This window comes from Prionailurus bengalensis, chromosome E2 (assembly GCF_016509475.1).
Source record: "Prionailurus bengalensis isolate Pbe53 chromosome E2, Fcat_Pben_1.1_paternal_pri, whole genome shotgun sequence".
Classification (NCBI taxonomy): domain Eukaryota; kingdom Metazoa; phylum Chordata; class Mammalia; order Carnivora; family Felidae; genus Prionailurus; species Prionailurus bengalensis.
In genome coordinates this window covers 13,559,350-13,576,741 of record NC_057352.1, presented here as the reverse complement: position 1 = coordinate 13,576,741, position 17,392 = coordinate 13,559,350, and the positions used below count along the sequence as shown (strand labels likewise).

The 17,392-nt window shown below is 57.2% G+C and overlaps 2 protein-coding genes across 8 annotated transcripts; one reads left to right on the top strand and one right to left on the bottom strand.

The window, feature by feature from the left end:
* The first annotated feature begins 208 nt into the window (after positions 1–208).
* Positions 209–10,302, top strand: GSK3A (glycogen synthase kinase 3 alpha). Its single transcript, XM_043598785.1, has 11 exons — positions 209–543; positions 2,434–2,621; positions 3,961–4,044; positions 4,206–4,316; positions 6,468–6,598; positions 6,693–6,799; positions 7,752–7,849; positions 7,931–8,026; positions 8,432–8,618; positions 8,948–9,040; positions 9,607–10,302. Exons 1-11 carry the CDS (start codon positions 261–263, stop codon positions 9,678–9,680), a joined length of 1,452 nt encoding a protein of 483 aa, XP_043454720.1. The 5' UTR covers positions 209–260; the 3' UTR covers positions 9,681–10,302.
* A 2,149-nt stretch (positions 10,303–12,451) lies between these two features.
* Positions 12,452–17,392, bottom strand: ZNF526 (zinc finger protein 526). Of its 7 annotated transcripts, none has more exons than XM_043598780.1 (3): positions 17,212–17,314; positions 15,241–15,605; positions 12,452–15,150 (listed from the first exon to the last, which is right to left on the bottom strand). In XM_043598780.1, exon 3 carries the CDS (start codon positions 15,127–15,129, stop codon positions 13,102–13,104), a length of 2,028 nt encoding a protein of 675 aa, XP_043454715.1. In that variant the 5' UTR covers positions 15,130–15,150; positions 15,241–15,605; positions 17,212–17,314; the 3' UTR covers positions 12,452–13,101. The 7 variants fall into 7 exon arrangements, with proteins under 7 accessions (XP_043454715.1, XP_043454717.1, XP_043454714.1 ...); XM_043598782.1 differs by having other exon boundaries at positions 15,241–15,340; positions 17,212–17,295; XM_043598779.1 differs by lacking the exon at positions 17,212–17,314 and having other exon boundaries at positions 15,241–15,340; positions 15,430–17,156.

Below are 17,392 nucleotides of genomic sequence, written 5' to 3'. Positions count from 1 at the left end.
CCGCGGTGGGCTCTGAGGCCTTTGCAGACTCCATTTCCCGGCGTGCCTCGCGGCTCTCTGTGCGGACCGAGGGCGGCGACGGCGGCGCGTAGGGCAGGCGGACTGCATCTCCCGACGTGCCCCGCGGCGGGCGCTGGGCCGGAGCCGGAGCCCGAGCGGCGCGGCCTGGAAGAGGCCAGAGCCCGGGGGAGGCGGCGGCGGCGGCGGCGGGGGCAGCCCGGGCAGCCCGAGCCCCGTGGCCTGGGCCTGCGCTCGGCGCCATGAGCGGCGGCGGGCCTTCAGGAGGCGGCCCTGGGGGCTCGGGCCGGGCGCGGACCAGCTCGTTCGCGGAGCCAGGCGGCGGAGGCGGTGGTGGCGGCGGCGGCCCCGGGGGCTCGGCCTCCGGTCCGGGCGGCAGCGGCGGTGGGAAGGCGTCAGTCGGAGCCATGGGTGGGGGCGTGGGGGCCTCGAGCTCCGGGGGTGGCCCCAGCGGCAGCGGCGGAGGAGGCAGCGGCGGCCCCGGTGCGGGCACTAGCTTCCCGCCGCCCGGAGTGAAGCTGGGCCGTGAGTATTAGCGGCGTCCGTGGAGGGTGGAGATCAAGGTTCCCGAAGCCCTTCAAACGTCGATCAGCTTCTTCCATATGTCCAGATAGGAGGTCCAGCTCCCTGTGCTTCCAAAGATGGGATTTGAGCGCTCCCCTTCCCAGAGAAAGGGATTTGAGGGGTTACCATCAATTGGAGTTTAGGACTGGATATTAGGATTAGATTAGTGGTCCTCAAAGAAACAGGGGTCGCAGGTCTCTGTTCTTCTAGTACTGAGATGTTGGGTCCCTGAGCCTTAAAAACAGGAATCTGATGTTGCCATCCATTAGACAACAGGATCAGGAGTCATCCTCGCTTGCAAATGGGGCTAAAGGGGTATTGTTCCCAAAAAGAAGATCACCGTCACCCCAAAAAGGGGATCGAATTTGCTCCCCTTTAGACGATGGGGGTTTGGAGTGAATATCACATAGGAATGGATTTGAGGTTACTGTGTCCCCAGAAGGATAGGGCCAGGGCTTCCCAAACTGGTACCCAGGCAGTCTTTCCTTTTAAAATGCAAGACCTGTTACCATCATTTGTCCATAACAGATAGAACTGTACCCCCAATGGTGGAAATTAATAGTTGGTGCTTCTTAGAAATGAGGACAGACTGGGAATCAGTATACCCTGCCAAACAAGTCCATAGGCACTTTTTTTCCAAAAACTTGGCTTGGGGTGCCTGGCTGGTTCAGTTTGTAGAGTATGCGACTCTTGTTCTTGGTGTCATGGATTCGAGCCCCACGTTGGGGGTAGAATTTACTTAAAAACAAAACAGAACAAAAAAAACTTGCTCGGTAAGTCTCCTTCCACAAAAAATGGAACAGTGTCAGGGAGGGTCACAGTTCCCCATTGAATATGGATCTAAGGTTCTACCCTTATCATTGTTCTGAGGTATGGTGTCATTAGCTCTGGAAGAATAGCCACATAGGATCATCTTCCTCCAAAAGAAGGTGTCAGTGCCCCTGAAGACAAATTTGGTTCATCAGTGACCCCTTTTCTTTGGGAAATTGATGAAAAGTTCACCAAAGAAAAGAGGTCACTATTCCCTAAGAATGCCACAAAACTTTGCTGCTGTTCAGAGAATGGAATTGGAACTTACAGCTTTCCTTCAAAGGACTGAGGCTGGGATGGCCCCTTGTTAATGGAGGCCAGGTTCATCAGTCTCACGACTTAGTACTTGTCCATTGGGGACCACCCAAATACAGGAAGGGGTCTGGAACTCTGGACCACACAGATGAGGAGGCCAGGTCAGCGCCTTTTCTAACTCCAGAGTAGTTGGGGAAGGGCTTATTGTGAAAGTCATGACCTTGTCACTCATACCTGGAGGAGTCCTTTCTGCCACTAAAAAATAGTGGTGGTTATCAGCTCTAGCAAGGGGGACTTAGTGGTCACTGTCCCTCAAGCTGTGAGAAAGGCTAGTGCTTTCCTAAAGTAGAAGTGCCTCAGGGTCACTGCTCTGGTAAGTGGGAGAGGTTAGGTCAGGCTTTTCCCAGTCAGGAGTGGGGCCAGCAGGCAGGAAGCTCAGAGTGGATACAGTCATCTGAGAGTATGAGGATGCCCTCAGACCAAGCGGGACCAGTGATTTGCTGCTCACTAGAGGTAGAAATTCTGGGTTATCAATCCTTGAATAGCAAGAAGTTTAAGTGTCAGTGTCTTCCCACCCAGAGAAGCAGCAGGATTTAGGGTTCCCTGAAGGGAAGAGGAGAAAGGGCACCCAGAGGCATCCAGCAGCCACCTTTGCTCAAAGACAGAGAAGAGACAAAGGCCCCCAGTGAGCATCCTATAGAGATTTGCCTCCCTCCCCACAGCCCTGTGATTGGGTGGTGGCAAGAGGGGGAAGGTCAGTGGATGTGTGTCCCCTTTGTTCCCCAGGTGACAGCGGGAAGGTGACCACAGTGGTAGCGACTCTAGGCCAAGGCCCAGAGCGATCCCAGGAGGTGGCTTACACAGACATCAAAGTGATTGGCAATGGCTCGTTTGGGGTCGTGTACCAGGCACGGCTGGCTGAGACCAGGGAACTGGTGGCCATCAAGAAGGTTCTCCAGGACAAGAGGTTCAAGGTAGCTTGGGGCAAATGGGGACAAGGAGGTGTGACCAGGCATAATGGGTGAGAGCACCCTAGTGAGGGTGCTGGATTTGGGTTTTCACGGGATCTGAACATGAGCCAGAAGAGAAAGGAGTGGAAAAGTGTGTGGAAGATGGGAGTGTGGGTTCCAAGAGAGCCCAGAGCTGATGTTGGGCTTTTGCTCTGGGTGAAGTGCTTTGTTAGGCGAGTTGTTATTTAATTCACATGAAGGTTCTCTGAGGGTGGACACTGGTGTCTTATCCTCATTCTAAGACTGAGACTCAGATAAGAGAATTGACTTGAGAGCAAGACTAGCCTCTGGCTTGTCTGATTCCGAAGCCTTCCACCTTACCTGCTAAGTTACGCTTCTGCCCAGAGGAGAAAGGAAGCTGGTAGAGGGTGATGAGTGTGTTTGTGAAGGTCGTGCTCTGACCCAGGTGCTTGGCAAGTGCAGGATGAAATCCAGACTGTACTCTGCTCACCAAACCATGTGCCTTGGTGTGGGCATCTGTCCCCCTGAGGACAGATGTGCCCTATAACCTAGTGGAGGTCCAGGGAACCAAAAGGAGATGGAAGAGGTAGAAGTCGAGGGACAGTTGGTGTTGCAAGGACTGGCATTTTGGAGCTTAGGCTGGCCTGGATATAAACGAACTGAGCCTAGGCTGGGAGCGAACCAGTTCAGGGACTGGGTCTTGGCAGTGAGAACCCTTGGGCAGGAGGAGCTCCAGGGTGTGGGCCAGAATTTGATTAGTGTGGAGTCCCAGAAGTGCGAGGGATCTGAGGGTGGGAATTCTGAGGCCAGAACTCATGGGAACAGAGAATAGGGAAAAGACTGAGGCTCTGGGAAGATGGAAGTCTGGAGTCTGGGACTTAAGATCCAAGTCAGGGTTCAAGGGCCCAGATGCCTCCAGGGGAGGCAATAGAGAGGAGTGGGGACCAGGGTGGACTGGGTGGCCAGTACTTGTCTGTTGGCACTCGGGCCTTGTGTGGCCATATCATCCGATTTTTCAAGACAAGCAGGAAACGTGGATTCATACATGGAGACCCCTGATTTTCAAATGTTAGCAACGCATTGGGGATTTTTCAACAGTGGGCTGAAGAAAGCTGATCTGTAGGTTGGGTTTAGTCCACAGGCCTTCAGCTTGTGGGGGAGGGAAATGGGTAGTGGTAAGGAATTAGGGTCTGTGCTAGAGGGGCCCTGGAGCTGGGACGCAAGGAGTAGCCACCTGGCTCTGTTGGCAGGAGTAGAGGAGCAGGGCTGTGGTGAGGGGTGCCAGGGAGGGGAGGCGGGGAGAGTCGGCCGTTGTCTGAGGCACTTTCCTTTTGCTTCCAAGAACCGAGAGCTGCAGATTATGCGTAAGCTGGACCACTGCAATATTGTGAGGCTGAGATACTTTTTCTACTCCAGTGGAGAGAAGGTGAGGCCTTGCCCATGCGGGGGAGTCTTCCACCTTGACTCCACCCGTGTTCCTGCCTGCCTTTCTCGTGACTGCCAGTCCTTCCCCCGTTATCCCCCACAAGCCTCCCCCCCCCCCCCCTTTCCTCACAGTGCCTCACACCTCTCCTTTGCTCTCTGCAGAAAGACGAGCTTTATCTAAATCTGGTGCTGGAATACGTGCCCGAGACAGTGTACCGGGTGGCCCGCCATTTCACCAAGGCCAAGTTGACCATCCCTATCATCTATGTCAAGGTGGGCAGGCGGGCAGGCTGCTGGGACCCAGGCCTACAAAGCCAGGGGCTCTGGATCCTCCTGCCTTCTGTGGGTTCCTTCTTCCTCCCAACTTTATGTTGGTCTCTGCAGGCTGTGTGTTCCCTGCTCTTGACTCCATAACCACCATAGACAGAGCTTGCCAAATGCAGGGCAAGCCAACCTGAGGCCTGACCGAATCAGGGAGGCAGGCTGACTGGGGTCTGGGGAAGACTGCACGGTACCTGCTCGGGTCCACCCTGGGAGCCCAGTGGCACCAGTATTGTTGGTGGAGTTAGAATTGGGGTGGGGACCGAGAATGTGAAGGGAGAGATGCTGAAGTCAGAGTCCTGGCCTGCAAAGCCTTGGCAGAGGGGAGTAGGAAGGAGGCAGGGTTGGAGGAAGGTTGCTGTCCACAGAACCTGGGTTCATTCCCCAGGGCCTGGTGCTGTGCCCCGGGTGTTAGTCTCTTTCAGGAGGTGTTTGAATGAATGGGTGAATGAATGAATGAATGAATGAGCCTAGGGATGTTGTGGAGAACAGAGGCCGGAGCAGCTTTCTTTTTTTTTAATTTTTTTTATTTTTTAATTACTATTTTTTTAATGTTTATGTATTTTTGAGAGAGAGACAGAGAGAGAGACAGAGTGTGAGCCAGGGAGGGGCAGAGAGAGAGGGAGACACAGAATCCGAAGTAGGCTCAGGCTCTGAGCTGTCAGCACAGAGCCTGGCGCGGGGCTTGAACCCACGAACTGTGAGATCATGACCTGAGCCGAAGTCAGACGCTTAACCGACTGAGCCACCCCGGAGCAGCCTTCTGCGCTGGGAGGAGGTGGGTGGGTTCAGGTTGGCTGAAGATCCTCCTGCCAGCTTTAAGAACCCTGGGTCTTGGTGAGCTACAGAGCTCTATCAGGGTTTGGTGCTGGGGGACTGCGCCTCCCAGGACGGGAGTCCTCTGGTTTTGTGAATTCCTTCTGTGGCTACCTGTGTGCTGAACCCAATGCAGTTCCAGAGGCCTAACTGACTGAGACCCAGGCTTTGTTCCTGAAGAGCTCTCAGTTTAGTGGAATAGATAGCTGTCGTTACAAAGAACTATAAAACTACTAGCAACTGCCATAGTAGAAGGAACACAGGGAATTCTGGAAACAGGAGGCCCCCGGCCCTGCCTGCTTTGGGGGTGAGAAGGATCAAGGAAGGCTTCTGGGAGATCATTAGGTGCAGGGTGAGGAAGCGGCATCTCTAGCCAAGGGCAGTGGGAATGGAGGAGGGGGGCCCAGGAAGCCGGCCTGAGCAGTTGCTATGTGCTGGGCACTGGCCTGGGTCCTGGGGGACACAGCAGCGATGAACACACAAAGATCCCTGCTCTCTTGGCACTTATGTTCTAGCCAGTGGGAGGGAGAGTGGCAGGAAAATCCAGCTGGAGGGAGGCGAGCCCGTGGGTGGTTTTGACTGGCAGCTGAAGGAAGCCGAGCCCTTCCTATAGCCAGTGGTTTTGGAGCTGAGTGACTGGCTCCCGCAAGGCCTTCCTTGTGTGTGTGTGTGTGTGTGTGTGTGTGTGTGTGTGTGTGTGTGTGTATGTGTGTGTGTGTGTGTTTATCAGGCTTTTGCTGAGGTGTGTGACTGAGGCAGTATTCTCAAGGTGCGGGGCAGTGCCAGCCCTGAGGGGGTCTGTCGCAAATGCCCCATCCCGAACTTACTGAATCAGAAACTGGGAGGGGGCCCCAGAGGTCCCTTTTTTTTTTTTTAATTTTTTTTTTTTCAACGTTTGTTTATTTTTGGGAGAGAGAGAGACAGAGCATGAACGGGCAAGGGGCAGAGAGACAGGGAGACACAGAATCGGAAACAGGCTCCAGGCTCTGAGCCATCAGCCCAGAGCCCAACGCGGGGCTCGAACTCACGGACCGCGAGATCGTGACCTGGCTGAAGTCAGACGCTTAACCGACTGCACCACCCAGGCGCCCCCAGAGGTCCCTGTTTTAACAAGCCCTCTAAGTGGGCCTGGTGCAGAGTAAGGTTTGAGGACCCAGGGGCAGTAGAAGAGTTTATGAGTCAACTGGAGAGGTGCTTGGGAGGGCTCTTGAGGCCAAGAGGGTGGAGCGCTGGCAAGTTCCGTGGGCAGCCCTGGGCCACAGTTGTGCTGTCCCTTGCCTGTCCCAGGTGTACATGTACCAGCTCTTCCGGAGCTTGGCTTACATCCACTCCCAGGGCGTGTGTCACCGCGACATCAAGCCCCAGAACCTGCTGGTGGACCCTGACACTGCTGTCCTCAAGCTCTGCGATTTTGGCAGGTGGGTCTGACCTGGGGTGCGCTGGGTGGCCGAAGGGGCGAGGAGGGACCCCAACCCTGGCCTTGCGTTTACTCCCACCCATCTCTTCCCACAGCGCAAAGCAGTTGGTCCGGGGGGAGCCCAACGTCTCCTACATCTGCTCTCGCTATTACCGGGCCCCGGAGCTGATCTTCGGAGCCACTGATTACACCTCGTCCATTGGTCAGACTTCCCGGAGGGTGGGGGTGGGCAACGGCAGTCATGGCAGTTTTTGAGTTCTTTCTGTGTGCTGTCTGCCAAGCTCGGCGATAAAAGCTTTTAACGTGTGTTCTTTCATCCAGTCCTCACAAACTTTGGAGGGCGATGCTGCCGTATGTTCGGTTCACAGATGAGCAGTCTGAGGCTGAGAGCGGGGAGGCCGCCTGCCTGCATTCGCACTGCTGGGGTTGGGCAGGGCTGGGCTTTGAAAGCTGACCTGACTCCAGAGTCCATGCGGGCTCTGGAGCCTCCCAGTCAGCCCTCTTTTCTCGCCTTGGGGGGGAGGGGCTGACAGTGACCTTGGGGGAATCAGTGGCTCTCTTACCGCGAGGGTGTGACTTGCTCACAGGGCCTTGTGTCTTTCCCCATTGGTGGGGATGGCAGCACTACCTTCCAGGCAAGAGGCGGGGGCATGAAAGGGTTTGGAGAGAACATTCATCAGCAGTGTGGAGAAACTGAATGGTCCTTAGGTGTGAACTTGTGCCTTGGGGGTCAAGTACAGACCAGGGAGTGGGGCAAGACTCCCAGGTTGCAGCTGTTCCTGTGGGCAGGATAAAGGCTAGGCCTGGAAATTAAGGCTTTATCTTCCCGAGGCCCGAAGAACACAGATGCCTGTTCTAGGTATGTTGGGCCATCTGGAGGCCAGAGGTAGAGAAGGGGCTTACTGGGGTCACCGAGGGGAGAGAGGCAATTAAGGCTGGAAACACTTAGATTGGAGAGTGCGGCACAGTCAGTCAGACCTGGAGGTTTAACATCAGGCTCCGGCGTTCTAAACTGTAGGACCTTGAGCAGGGTGCTGCTTCTCAGGGCTGAGAAAATGGGCTCCTGGCACCCTCGGGGTGACTGTGGGGGGGATTGGAAGCACTTGTGAGGAGATGGGTGGAGGAGCCCTGACCCTCCCCCATTCCCCCTTCAGATGTGTGGTCAGCTGGCTGCGTGCTGGCTGAGCTCCTCCTGGGCCAGCCCATCTTCCCCGGGGACAGTGGGGTAGACCAGCTGGTGGAGATCATCAAGGTGAGGGCACGGCACAGTGTGGGTGGGGGGGGGTGGCTAAGGGAGAGGGGCTTTGGCTCAGACCCCTCCTTTTCTCTGCAGGTGCTGGGAACACCAACCCGGGAACAGATCCGAGAGATGAACCCCAACTACACGGAGTTCAAGTTTCCCCAGATTAAAGCTCACCCCTGGACAAAGGTGGGGAAGGGCTAGGGGCTCAGGCAGCATGGCTGAGGTCCCCTTTGGAGGCCAGCTGGCCTGGGGACCTGGCTATAGAGTCAGGGCTTGGGAGTGGGTTAGTAACTCATCCCATTTCCAATTTTATGGCATCTCCCATACTCGAGAAGGTGAGGATTGACGGTAAGTTCGACAGTGCCATTTTTCTGGTGGGGAAACAGGCTCCCAGCAGGGCCCGTCCAGTGATGGGACCTGGGGGAACTGCTCACCTGAAAGAAGGTGACTGCCCCTCAGTGGTGGTGCCTCAGTTAGAAAGTGGGTGTGCGGGACCCAGTCACGTTTGCTGCAGGCCCCGTAGCAGCACGATGCTGGCTAACCCAGTGCTGGGGCATTTCACCCTGGTGACTTCTGTCCCCTCCCCCTAAGGTGTTCAAATCTCGAACGCCGCCGGAGGCCATCGCGCTCTGCTCTAGCCTGCTGGAGTACACGCCGTCCTCAAGGCTGTCCCCTCTGGAAGCCTGCGCCCACAGCTTCTTTGATGAACTGCGATGTCACGGAACCCAGCTTCCCAACAACCGCCCGCTTCCCCCCCTCTTCAATTTCAGTCCTGGCGGTGAGGGCACAGCCTGGGATCTGGGGAACCGGAGGGGCAGGCAGAGAATGTGGAGGAGTGCTTGGTGTTACAGACAGGAGTGGGGCGCTGAGGGTGGGCTACAGGAAGGGCCTGGGGGCTCAGGAGATGCCTCCAAGACAGGAGACTTGACCCTGCTTAATCCATGCCCTGTGATCACCTGTGCGAGGCTCCCTCTGGTTTTTCACTTAAAGCATTCAGTGGCTACACCCTTGCCAAGAGCTGGGTCCCTACCGGGTGCCCCCTCCTAACCCTGACCCTGTCTCCCAGTGCCCTGCCTCCTGACTGGGCATGTCCATTCCTGTCCCTAGAACTCTCCATCCAACCATCTCTCAACGCCATTCTCATCCCTCCTCACTTGAGGTCCCCAGCGGGCACTGCCACCCTCACTCCATCCTCACAAGGTAAGTCAGGGGCCATCTGTGGCAGATGAAAGCCTTTCTCAGCCTGGGAGGCGGGCCTGTTCCCACAGCCCCAGAGTTTCCTGCACATGTGTGGAAACTGTTGACACTTTGATCGTATACGCCTTGATGGTCACCTTTGTAGGCTATTATCATCTATATCTGTGTTTAAGTGCTAACTGGAAAGCCAAAGGCAAACGTTTGGCATGCACACACAAACAAAAAGTTAAATTTGTTGTCTACGTTTAAAAATTGAGGCCACTGCATGTACAAATTCAGATTTCCTGTCTCTCTTGGGGAAGAAAATCCGACTGGGCAGTGCGGGACTGCCTTTCCTCCGGGCGGTGCTGTCAGCGGGGCCAAGTTCCAGCTGCCCTCTTTTATGTGGGGCCTGGCTCTTTGGAGTCCGTCCATGACCAACCTGGCCCTTTGGCATTTGAGCATGCAACCCTGGACCCAAAGTGGCAGCTGTCTGTTTCCGATGTAGCATCCCCCACCGAGTTCCTGCTCTTGGAGGGATGGAGGTCTGCAAGGCAAAGGGTAACTGTCTGCTTCTTCCTCCCCCTCAGCTTTAAGTGAGGCTCAGACCGGCTCGGAATGGCAGTCGACCGACGCCACAGCTCCCCTCACTAACTCTTCCTGAGGGCCCCACCAACTACCCTTCCATCTGGGAGCCTCCAGTGGGGCTGGGAAGGGGGACCATAGCCCATCAAGCTCCTGACCTGGCTGGGCCCCTAGACTAGAGGGCAGAGGTAAATGAGTCCCTGTCCCTACCTCCAGTCCCTCCCTCACCAGCCTCACCCTATGGTGGGCTTTTTAAGAGGATTTTAACTGGTTGTGGGGAGGGAAGAGAAGGAAGGACAGGGGGTTGGAGGCATGAGGACCTCCTGCCCCCTCGGCCCCCTCCCCTCCTCCCAGGCCTACACTCCTCCAACCCCCTTCCCCTCCTGTGTCCCTTGTAAATAGAACCAGACCATCCCGTCTACTCCTCCTCCCTTCCCTGCTCCTCCTTCCCCCTCGGGTGTAAATAGATTGTTATAATTTTTTTCTTAAAGAAAACGTCGATTCACACCGTCCAACCTGGCCCGTCCCCCTTCTACAGCTGTCCCCCCTCCTGTCCTCTGCCCCTAAGGTCTCCTCCCTCCTCTCCCAACCCTGGAGGGCTGGGGGTGGGTGGGTGGGGGAGCTCCTGATGTCTTAGTTTCCACAGTAAGGTTTGCCTGTGTACAGACCTCCGTTCAATAAATTATTGGCATGAAAACCTGCTTCCTGTCTGGCTGCCTTGTTTCCACAGAGGTGAGGGTGATGCCTGAGGGGCTGTTCTGGGACAGGACCTCTCAGGCAGGGGAACAGGGCTGAGTGAACCCACCATGCTGGACTGTTGGAGGCTTGAGTCCCGGCCCTGCCTCACAGGCCCAGCTTTCCTGTGCCTCAGCTCCCCTCTGCACATGTGACAAACTGAGTCTGGCTTATCCACTGCAGAGGCCTGGTGGGAGCCTGCCTCATGGACCCAGCACTGATCTGGAGGGAAGCAGGCACTGTCATCCCCAGGCGACAGTTGAGAGAACAGGATCAGAGGTCAAGGCCACAGAATGGAAGTGGCGGAGTCGAGACTTTGAACAAATGGCTCTATGTCTCATAGCCTAAGCTACATGCTGTTTCACAGGGACACTGAATGATGAGGGGTCACTCAGGCCAAAACAGCCTAGATGTAGACCCTTAGTGGGCACAGACAGGCAGAGTAGCTGTCCTCAAGCCCTAACAGATCTCCAAGCTTTCGTTTCTGTTTTAAAGAGGGCACATAGCCAGCCCATACCTAGGGATGCTGGGAAGCGACAAGCCTGGGAAGGTTGGCACAGACAACTTGGTTTCTTTCCCTCCTCCATGAAAACATGGTGGGGCCACGGGCAGAGGGAAATGGTCACTCCTCCATGTGGTGCCAATGATATGTGAGGGCAGGAGGCCTCAAAAGTGGAAGGAGGAGCAACTGATACGTCCTCCACTGGACTTCACTTGTGAAGAAAAAAGGAAGTTTTTTTTCTTGGTTACTGTGTAATCTCTACGCCCACCGGGGAGCTCGAACTTACGACCCTGAGATCAAGAGTTGCGTGCTCTACCGACTGAGCCCCAAAAGGGAAGGGGTTTTGAACATGTCCCAAAGAGTTCAGGGACTGTTCCTGTGGCATCTGAACTCTCCAGTTTGTTTGGGCCAGCCCCACGGGCACCTATAAACTATTCAGAACAATCCTTGGCCTTTCCTGCCCAAGACCCTCTGGATATCACCTTGTTTGTAAGATAAATGCATCTAGCAAGGAGACCACAGCAGGACAGAAGGGCTGGTCTGGGCAAGGGGCACTCCCGGGGCCCCCCTACCTCCCTACTGCTCATATCTGTTCAGCCGTGAGGTCAGTGAGGATGTGCCTCACCCTCCTCCCACTCCCATGGCCTCGGCCCTGGTCTGGCCCCATCCTTTCCCCTTAGACCATCTTCAGCCAACCCCCTGCCCCACCCTGATGCCGGGGAGCCCTAAGGCCCACTTTTGACCGTCCCCGCTACCCCAACTTAGTCTGACTTTCACAGCCTTCCCAGGTCCAGGCCTCCCCACCTGAGCACTTTGGTCTGTAGAGGCCTGGTGGGAGCCTACCCCAGGAACCGGCCATAAGTCATCTATTCCTGTTTAGGGAGGGAAGGACTGCCACTCTAGGTAGACTTCAAAAAGGTTGGGGATCCCTTCTTGTTCCTAAGGCCTCTGATCTTTCAAGGCCTCACCAAACCCCAACTGCTCGGTGACACTGGCTCACCTCTCCTCCAGATGTAGCAAATCCCTGAACATCCCTACCCCTGCACCGGTTTCAAACGTCGCACTCGCTCAACGGTGCTGGTTACAGATGTGGGCTGAAGGCACCACCTGGATTCAAATCTCAGCGACACTGCTGCCTAGTGTGAGACCCTGGGTGAGTGCCTGTCCCTGTTTTCTCATCTGTACAGCAGGGCTAATGCTGAGATCACCACATGGGCCCGCCGGGTCACAACCCATGTGCAGTGTGAGCTGTGGTGCCTGCCACGGCTAGGCGGTCATGTGTGCTGTCATTGTGGCTGTAACTGGACGGTCTCCAAGTACACCAAGAACTCACCCTCTCTGCAGTGTCGTCTGCCTGTTACGTTTTCTTCCTCTTTCACTGGTGGATTCCTAAGTTTTCCACAAGGACTACCTCCTCCAAGGGGTTTGTTCCCTGCTTGGGGATACCACCGTCCCTGTGCATCCCCAGCACAGTCCTGAGGATCCCGGGACTGAGATCTGCCTGCTCCCCAGGGGCAGGGCAGGAGCCTGACTCCTCTCTGGCCCCCGGCATGGCCCGGCATGTGGGAGGGAGGCCCGTGGACTCCCAGGCTGAATGAATCAATGACACACACTCAGAGAGCAAGGCCATCTGTACTTGTGTGAACTCCACTGCCACTGAGCGTCTCCTGGGGTAGAGCCTGGGTCTGGGTCTGAGTCATTCCCGGGGTTCCAGCATCACCCAGCCTGCAGCTGAGTATGTGGGTACCTAGAGATTTCCTTCCATATTGTCAAAAGTGACCTTAAGGAAGCCCAGAGAAGTCAAGTACCTCTCTCTCCACCAGGCAGAGCCAAGTCCTGTATGCCCAGGGTCCAGGGAAGGTGACAGTCTTGGGGACAAGCGAGAACCCGCAGAGGTATGCAACAGTGCCCAGCACAGGTCTGGCACGTGGTCGGGGCTCAGGAAAGGTTACCTGACGTTGCTGGGCACCAGGGTGACAGGTGCGGAGCAAAGAGCCTTGGCAAACGCTACTCTGCAATGCACCGGGGGGACCCGGGACAGATCACGTCCCGTCTCAGGGCTTCAGTTTACCCTGAGGCAGAGAAAAGTGACAAGACACACCCGGCAGGGCCGTTGTGAGGAGTCAGTGGGTAAGAGGCCAGGGTGGATCCTGGCACCCAATCAGGTGCCAGAGTGGCTTGCCAGGGGGTGGTCCCCTCTCTCCCGGAGGTGCCCACGATTGTTGTTGCAACCAAACTCTTTTATTGCTGCTCTTCGGCTGCGTCACACGAAGGCCGCGTCCAACTGCAGCAGCCCGCTCGCCTCCCCGGCCCCCAGGGCGGCCTGGCACAGCTGCAGTGTGTCCTCAAGTGCCAGAGGCTGGGACGTCTCGATGATGGCAATGGTCTCCCCCAGCTCCGTACACATGATAGTCTGCTGAGGCTCAGGGGGCGGGGGCGGGGCAGGAGGTGGCGATCGGGGCGGCTGCAGGGTCAGGGTCCGGGCTCGGGCGTGGACACGCTGGTGCAGTCGCAGGCCTGCCAGGGCGTGGAACCAGCGGCCGCAGGTCCCGCAGTAGTAGGGGCTCTTGTTGTACAGACCGGTGATGGGGAGGCGGGGTGCGCGGGCGAAGGCCACGGGCCGCAGGTGCAGCCTCCGGTGCTGCTGCAGGTTGGAGCTCTGCGTGAAGCGCTTGCCACAGTCCAGGCACTGGTAGGGACGCGCACCCGTGTGGGTCAGCTGGTGGCGGCTGAGGTTGGCCAGAGAAGCAAAGGTCTTGCCACACGAGTGGCACTGGAAGGGCCGCTCGCCCGTGTGTGTCCGCAGGTGGTTGCGCACGTGGACCAGCTTCTTGAAGCCCTTGCCGCACACTCCGCAGCGGTGACGCCGCTCGGGGGGCCCGTGGACGGCGCGCCGGTGCCGGGACAGTCGGGAAGCCGAGGCGAAGGACTTGGAGCACTGTGGGCAGGGCAGCTGGGCGGGCGGGGCGGGGGGCGGCGGTGGTGGTGGCGGCGGCGGCGAGGGCTCGGCCGGAGCCGGGGAGGCGGCCGCCAGCGCGGGGGGCGCCCCGCTCTTGCCCGCGTGGGTGCGCCGGTGGTAGAGAAACTTGGTCATGTTGCTGAACGTCTTGCCGCAGCGGCAGCGATGTAAGGGGTTGGCGGTGTGTGCCCGCCGGTGAGCCACCAACGTGAGCTCCGTGCCAAAGCCGCGGCCGCAGTCCACACAGAGGTAGCGGGCTTCGCCGCGGTGCAGCCGCAGGTGCTGCTCGAGCGACGCCGCTTTCTTGAAGACCTTGGAGCAGGTCGTACACTCGTGCGTGCCGCCGACGTGCGCCCGCCCATGAGCCAGCAGCCGGTTCGCCGAGCTGAAGCTGCGCTGGCACTGGTCGCAGTGGAAGGGGTGGGCTGCCGATGCCGGGCCGCGGGATGCCCGCCGGTGTCGCCGGCGTGCCTCGGCTGACGTCCAGCGGGGGGGACAGTCCCCACAGCCCCGGGCCCGGCCGGCTGTGGCCCTGTCGCCTCCCGTGGCGTCATCACCAACCTCTGCCACCACCTCCTCCTCCTCCTCCGTCTCTTCGTCGTCTTCCTCCTCCTCCTCTTCTTCCTCCTCCTCGAGCCCATTGCGCTCTTCTTTCTCGAGGGAGTCAAAGTGGGTGCCCTGATGCTCCAAGAACTCCTCGGGAGTGGCACAAAGGGTGGAACATTCGGGACACTCGTAGGGCTCCATCTTCACTTCGGGTGGAGCAGGGAGGGGAGGTGCCGGGGGAGGCAGAGGGGGCAGCACCGGTGGTTCGGCTGCCGTAGCAGAAAGGTGCCTGGCCTTGCGATGAGCCACCCACAGCTCAGGAGAGGGGAAGAGCTCCTGGCAGTCCCCACACTGGTACTGGATCTGGCTTGCAGACTCCCGGAGGTGGGCGTCCTGGTGGGCCAGGAGCTCACCAGGGGACAGGATGAGCTGGCTGCACTCCCCACACTGGAAAGGCCCATCCTCGGTGCCCGCCATGAGCTCTGGCTCCAGGCCAGCATCCTGGGTGACCAGCGCCTCCTCCTCTGTGACAGCAGGCACATGCCGCTCCTGGTGAGAGAGAACTTCCTCCAGCGTGTTGTAGAGGCTGCCGCACTCAGAGCACATGAACTGGTGGTGCTGGAAGAAAAGGGAGGAGGCGAGGGCCTCCCCAGGTGTCATCTCGGTCACCTCTGTTGACATCTCCGTCACCTCTCCTAACATTGGTATTGACGTCTCCATCGCCCCTGGTGACATCTGTGTTGGCATCTCGGCCGCCTCGGCCACCTCAGCCGCCACCTCTGCCATGGTGGGGAGGGAGAGTAGTGCCTGGAGAAAAAAGGGGAAGCTGGTGAAACATCGAGAACCTGAGAGAAGCAGGGATGTCTCAAGAGCTTCCTTGCCCATCCTGTCGCTCACCGGCCTCTGTCAATCGGCAAGCCTGCATCCAGTGCTCACGCCTCAGTCTTCAATGAACCTGTGGTTCTGTAGCCGACCCCTGCCCCAGGGTGCCGGGCATCTGTGAGAGAGACAGCCTCTTTCAGTCTGGCCTCAGACGTCACCCTCCCTCCTTACCCGCAGGGCCAGTTGCACCCTTTCTAAGGACACCTCTCTTTATGCCTCTCATCGTCTGCCTGTAGTTTCCTCACTGTTCAGCCCCGTTCCTCCTACTGTATGTACACACAGACATGCAGCAGTGTTTGAGAGCGCAGGCTTCTGGACCGGACCGCCCTTGGCTTGAATCTGCGTTCCACCACTTACTTCCTCCGAGACTGTTTTGTCACCTGTGAAACGGGGTAAAAGTACTACTGACCACAAACACCCTGGTACTTGAGAAAGGTTAGACAGAACCATGACTTGGAGTTCTCCAGAGATGCTGTTTTTGAGTCCTAAGTCTTTGCGGTTGCCAAGAGAGTTCTCTCCTCTTCTTGTCCAGCAAACTCCTGCCCAGCATTTCCTTTGTGAAGCCTTTTCTGACAACATCTCTACATTCTCAGGGTGATGTCCATCCACTCCTTCCTCCTTTGGGTTCCTATGGTAACCTGTGCCACCTCTATCATAGCAACTATCATGAGTCCGGGTTGAGGTCTGTGCTCCTCTCCAGACTGAGCATGCAGGCAGGGCAGATCCGATTCACTGTAGGGGCTGATGTCACCAACAAAACCACGGACCCGGGCCAGGGATTTTTAACTTCTGAACTTCCGCCTATGTCCCCTGTCTCCCCTTCTACATGCGTGGGCTCAGCCCAGGCCTCTTTACACAGCAGGGGCTCAGAGGCACTTTAGTAAACGACTGCCCTCCCACCCCCTGCTAATTTTCTGAATCCAATCTCCACTGTCTCAGTCTTTAACTCATCTGTTAGTGCCAGAGGGCTGGTGGAACTCAGCTTACACCCAGGCATGCAAAGTTGCTCATATTAAGCTCCCGGAGGGATGTTAGTCTCTTCATCACTGATGTGGTTCCAGCACCAAGAACAATGATTAGCCCACAGCAGGTACTCAGTAGATACTCTGTGGATGAATGATGCTCCCTCCAGGAAGTGAGGCCATGAGAGCTTAACTCTCCCTGTGCCCATTCCACTTCTTCCACCAGGCCAACTTTCCTATTAGACCGTGAATTTCCACAACAACACAGCCTAGCACATGACTCTGTTTTCAGCTGATATCCAATAAATGTTCCTCGAATAAATGATTCACTAAAGGCCCAGGAGTTACTTTTTCTTAACTACAAATCCCAACTCCCTCACTAATATACGAGTCGCCTGGGCCCTGCACACAACGGCCACCCAGTAAGGTATCTTCCTGAAAGTAGTCAACCCGGAGCCCAAGAGTTCAGTTCTTCCTTGTTTACAGCCCCACACTCCAGAGAACTCCCATGGGGCGAGGCCCAAGGCCTGGGGTAAGGCTTACGCAAAGTAGGCACCCAGTGAATGTTCTTCCAGAAGTCTGCCTCGAGTAATCTAAAATTCGGACTTTTCGCCCACATTCCTCCCTTCCCAATTATGGGACTGTGTATTATCGGTAGGGAGAGACAGGGGCTTTTTATACCATAGATCAGTAAGTCCTTCCAGGAAAGAACCCACCAGGGGCCTGGAAGTTCAACTTTTCCGCTACACATCCCATTTCACCGACCGCACTTCTCAACTCCGTAGCACGAGAGTACCCTGTAAGGGCTGGGGGCGGCGGGCTCAAGGGTAGGGTCCTGCACGCCGCAGAAGCTTAATCAATGCTCTAGGGCACATAGGAAGGAGCGCTCTCCTTCCACTCCGCGCCGCTCCCGCCCTAGCGCAGGCCCCAAGGCTCTTCGTCCCTCAGTGTCCCCTTCGTTCTCCCTCCGCCCCCTCCGTACGCCCAGTGCTCTCTTCCCCCGCCCGCCCCGCGGCGCCCTCACCCGTCTCTCTCGCCTCCTGCAGCCCCCGCCGCTCTTGACACAGACCCTCTCTGCTCCAGGCGTGCGAGACCCCTCACTATCCACACCTACCATTGGGCGGTGCCCTTACCCGTGGCAGCCAATCAGAGCTGGCAGCAGAGGGCACGCGCCCCCGCGCCTGCGTGTTGACGCTCAGGCGGGG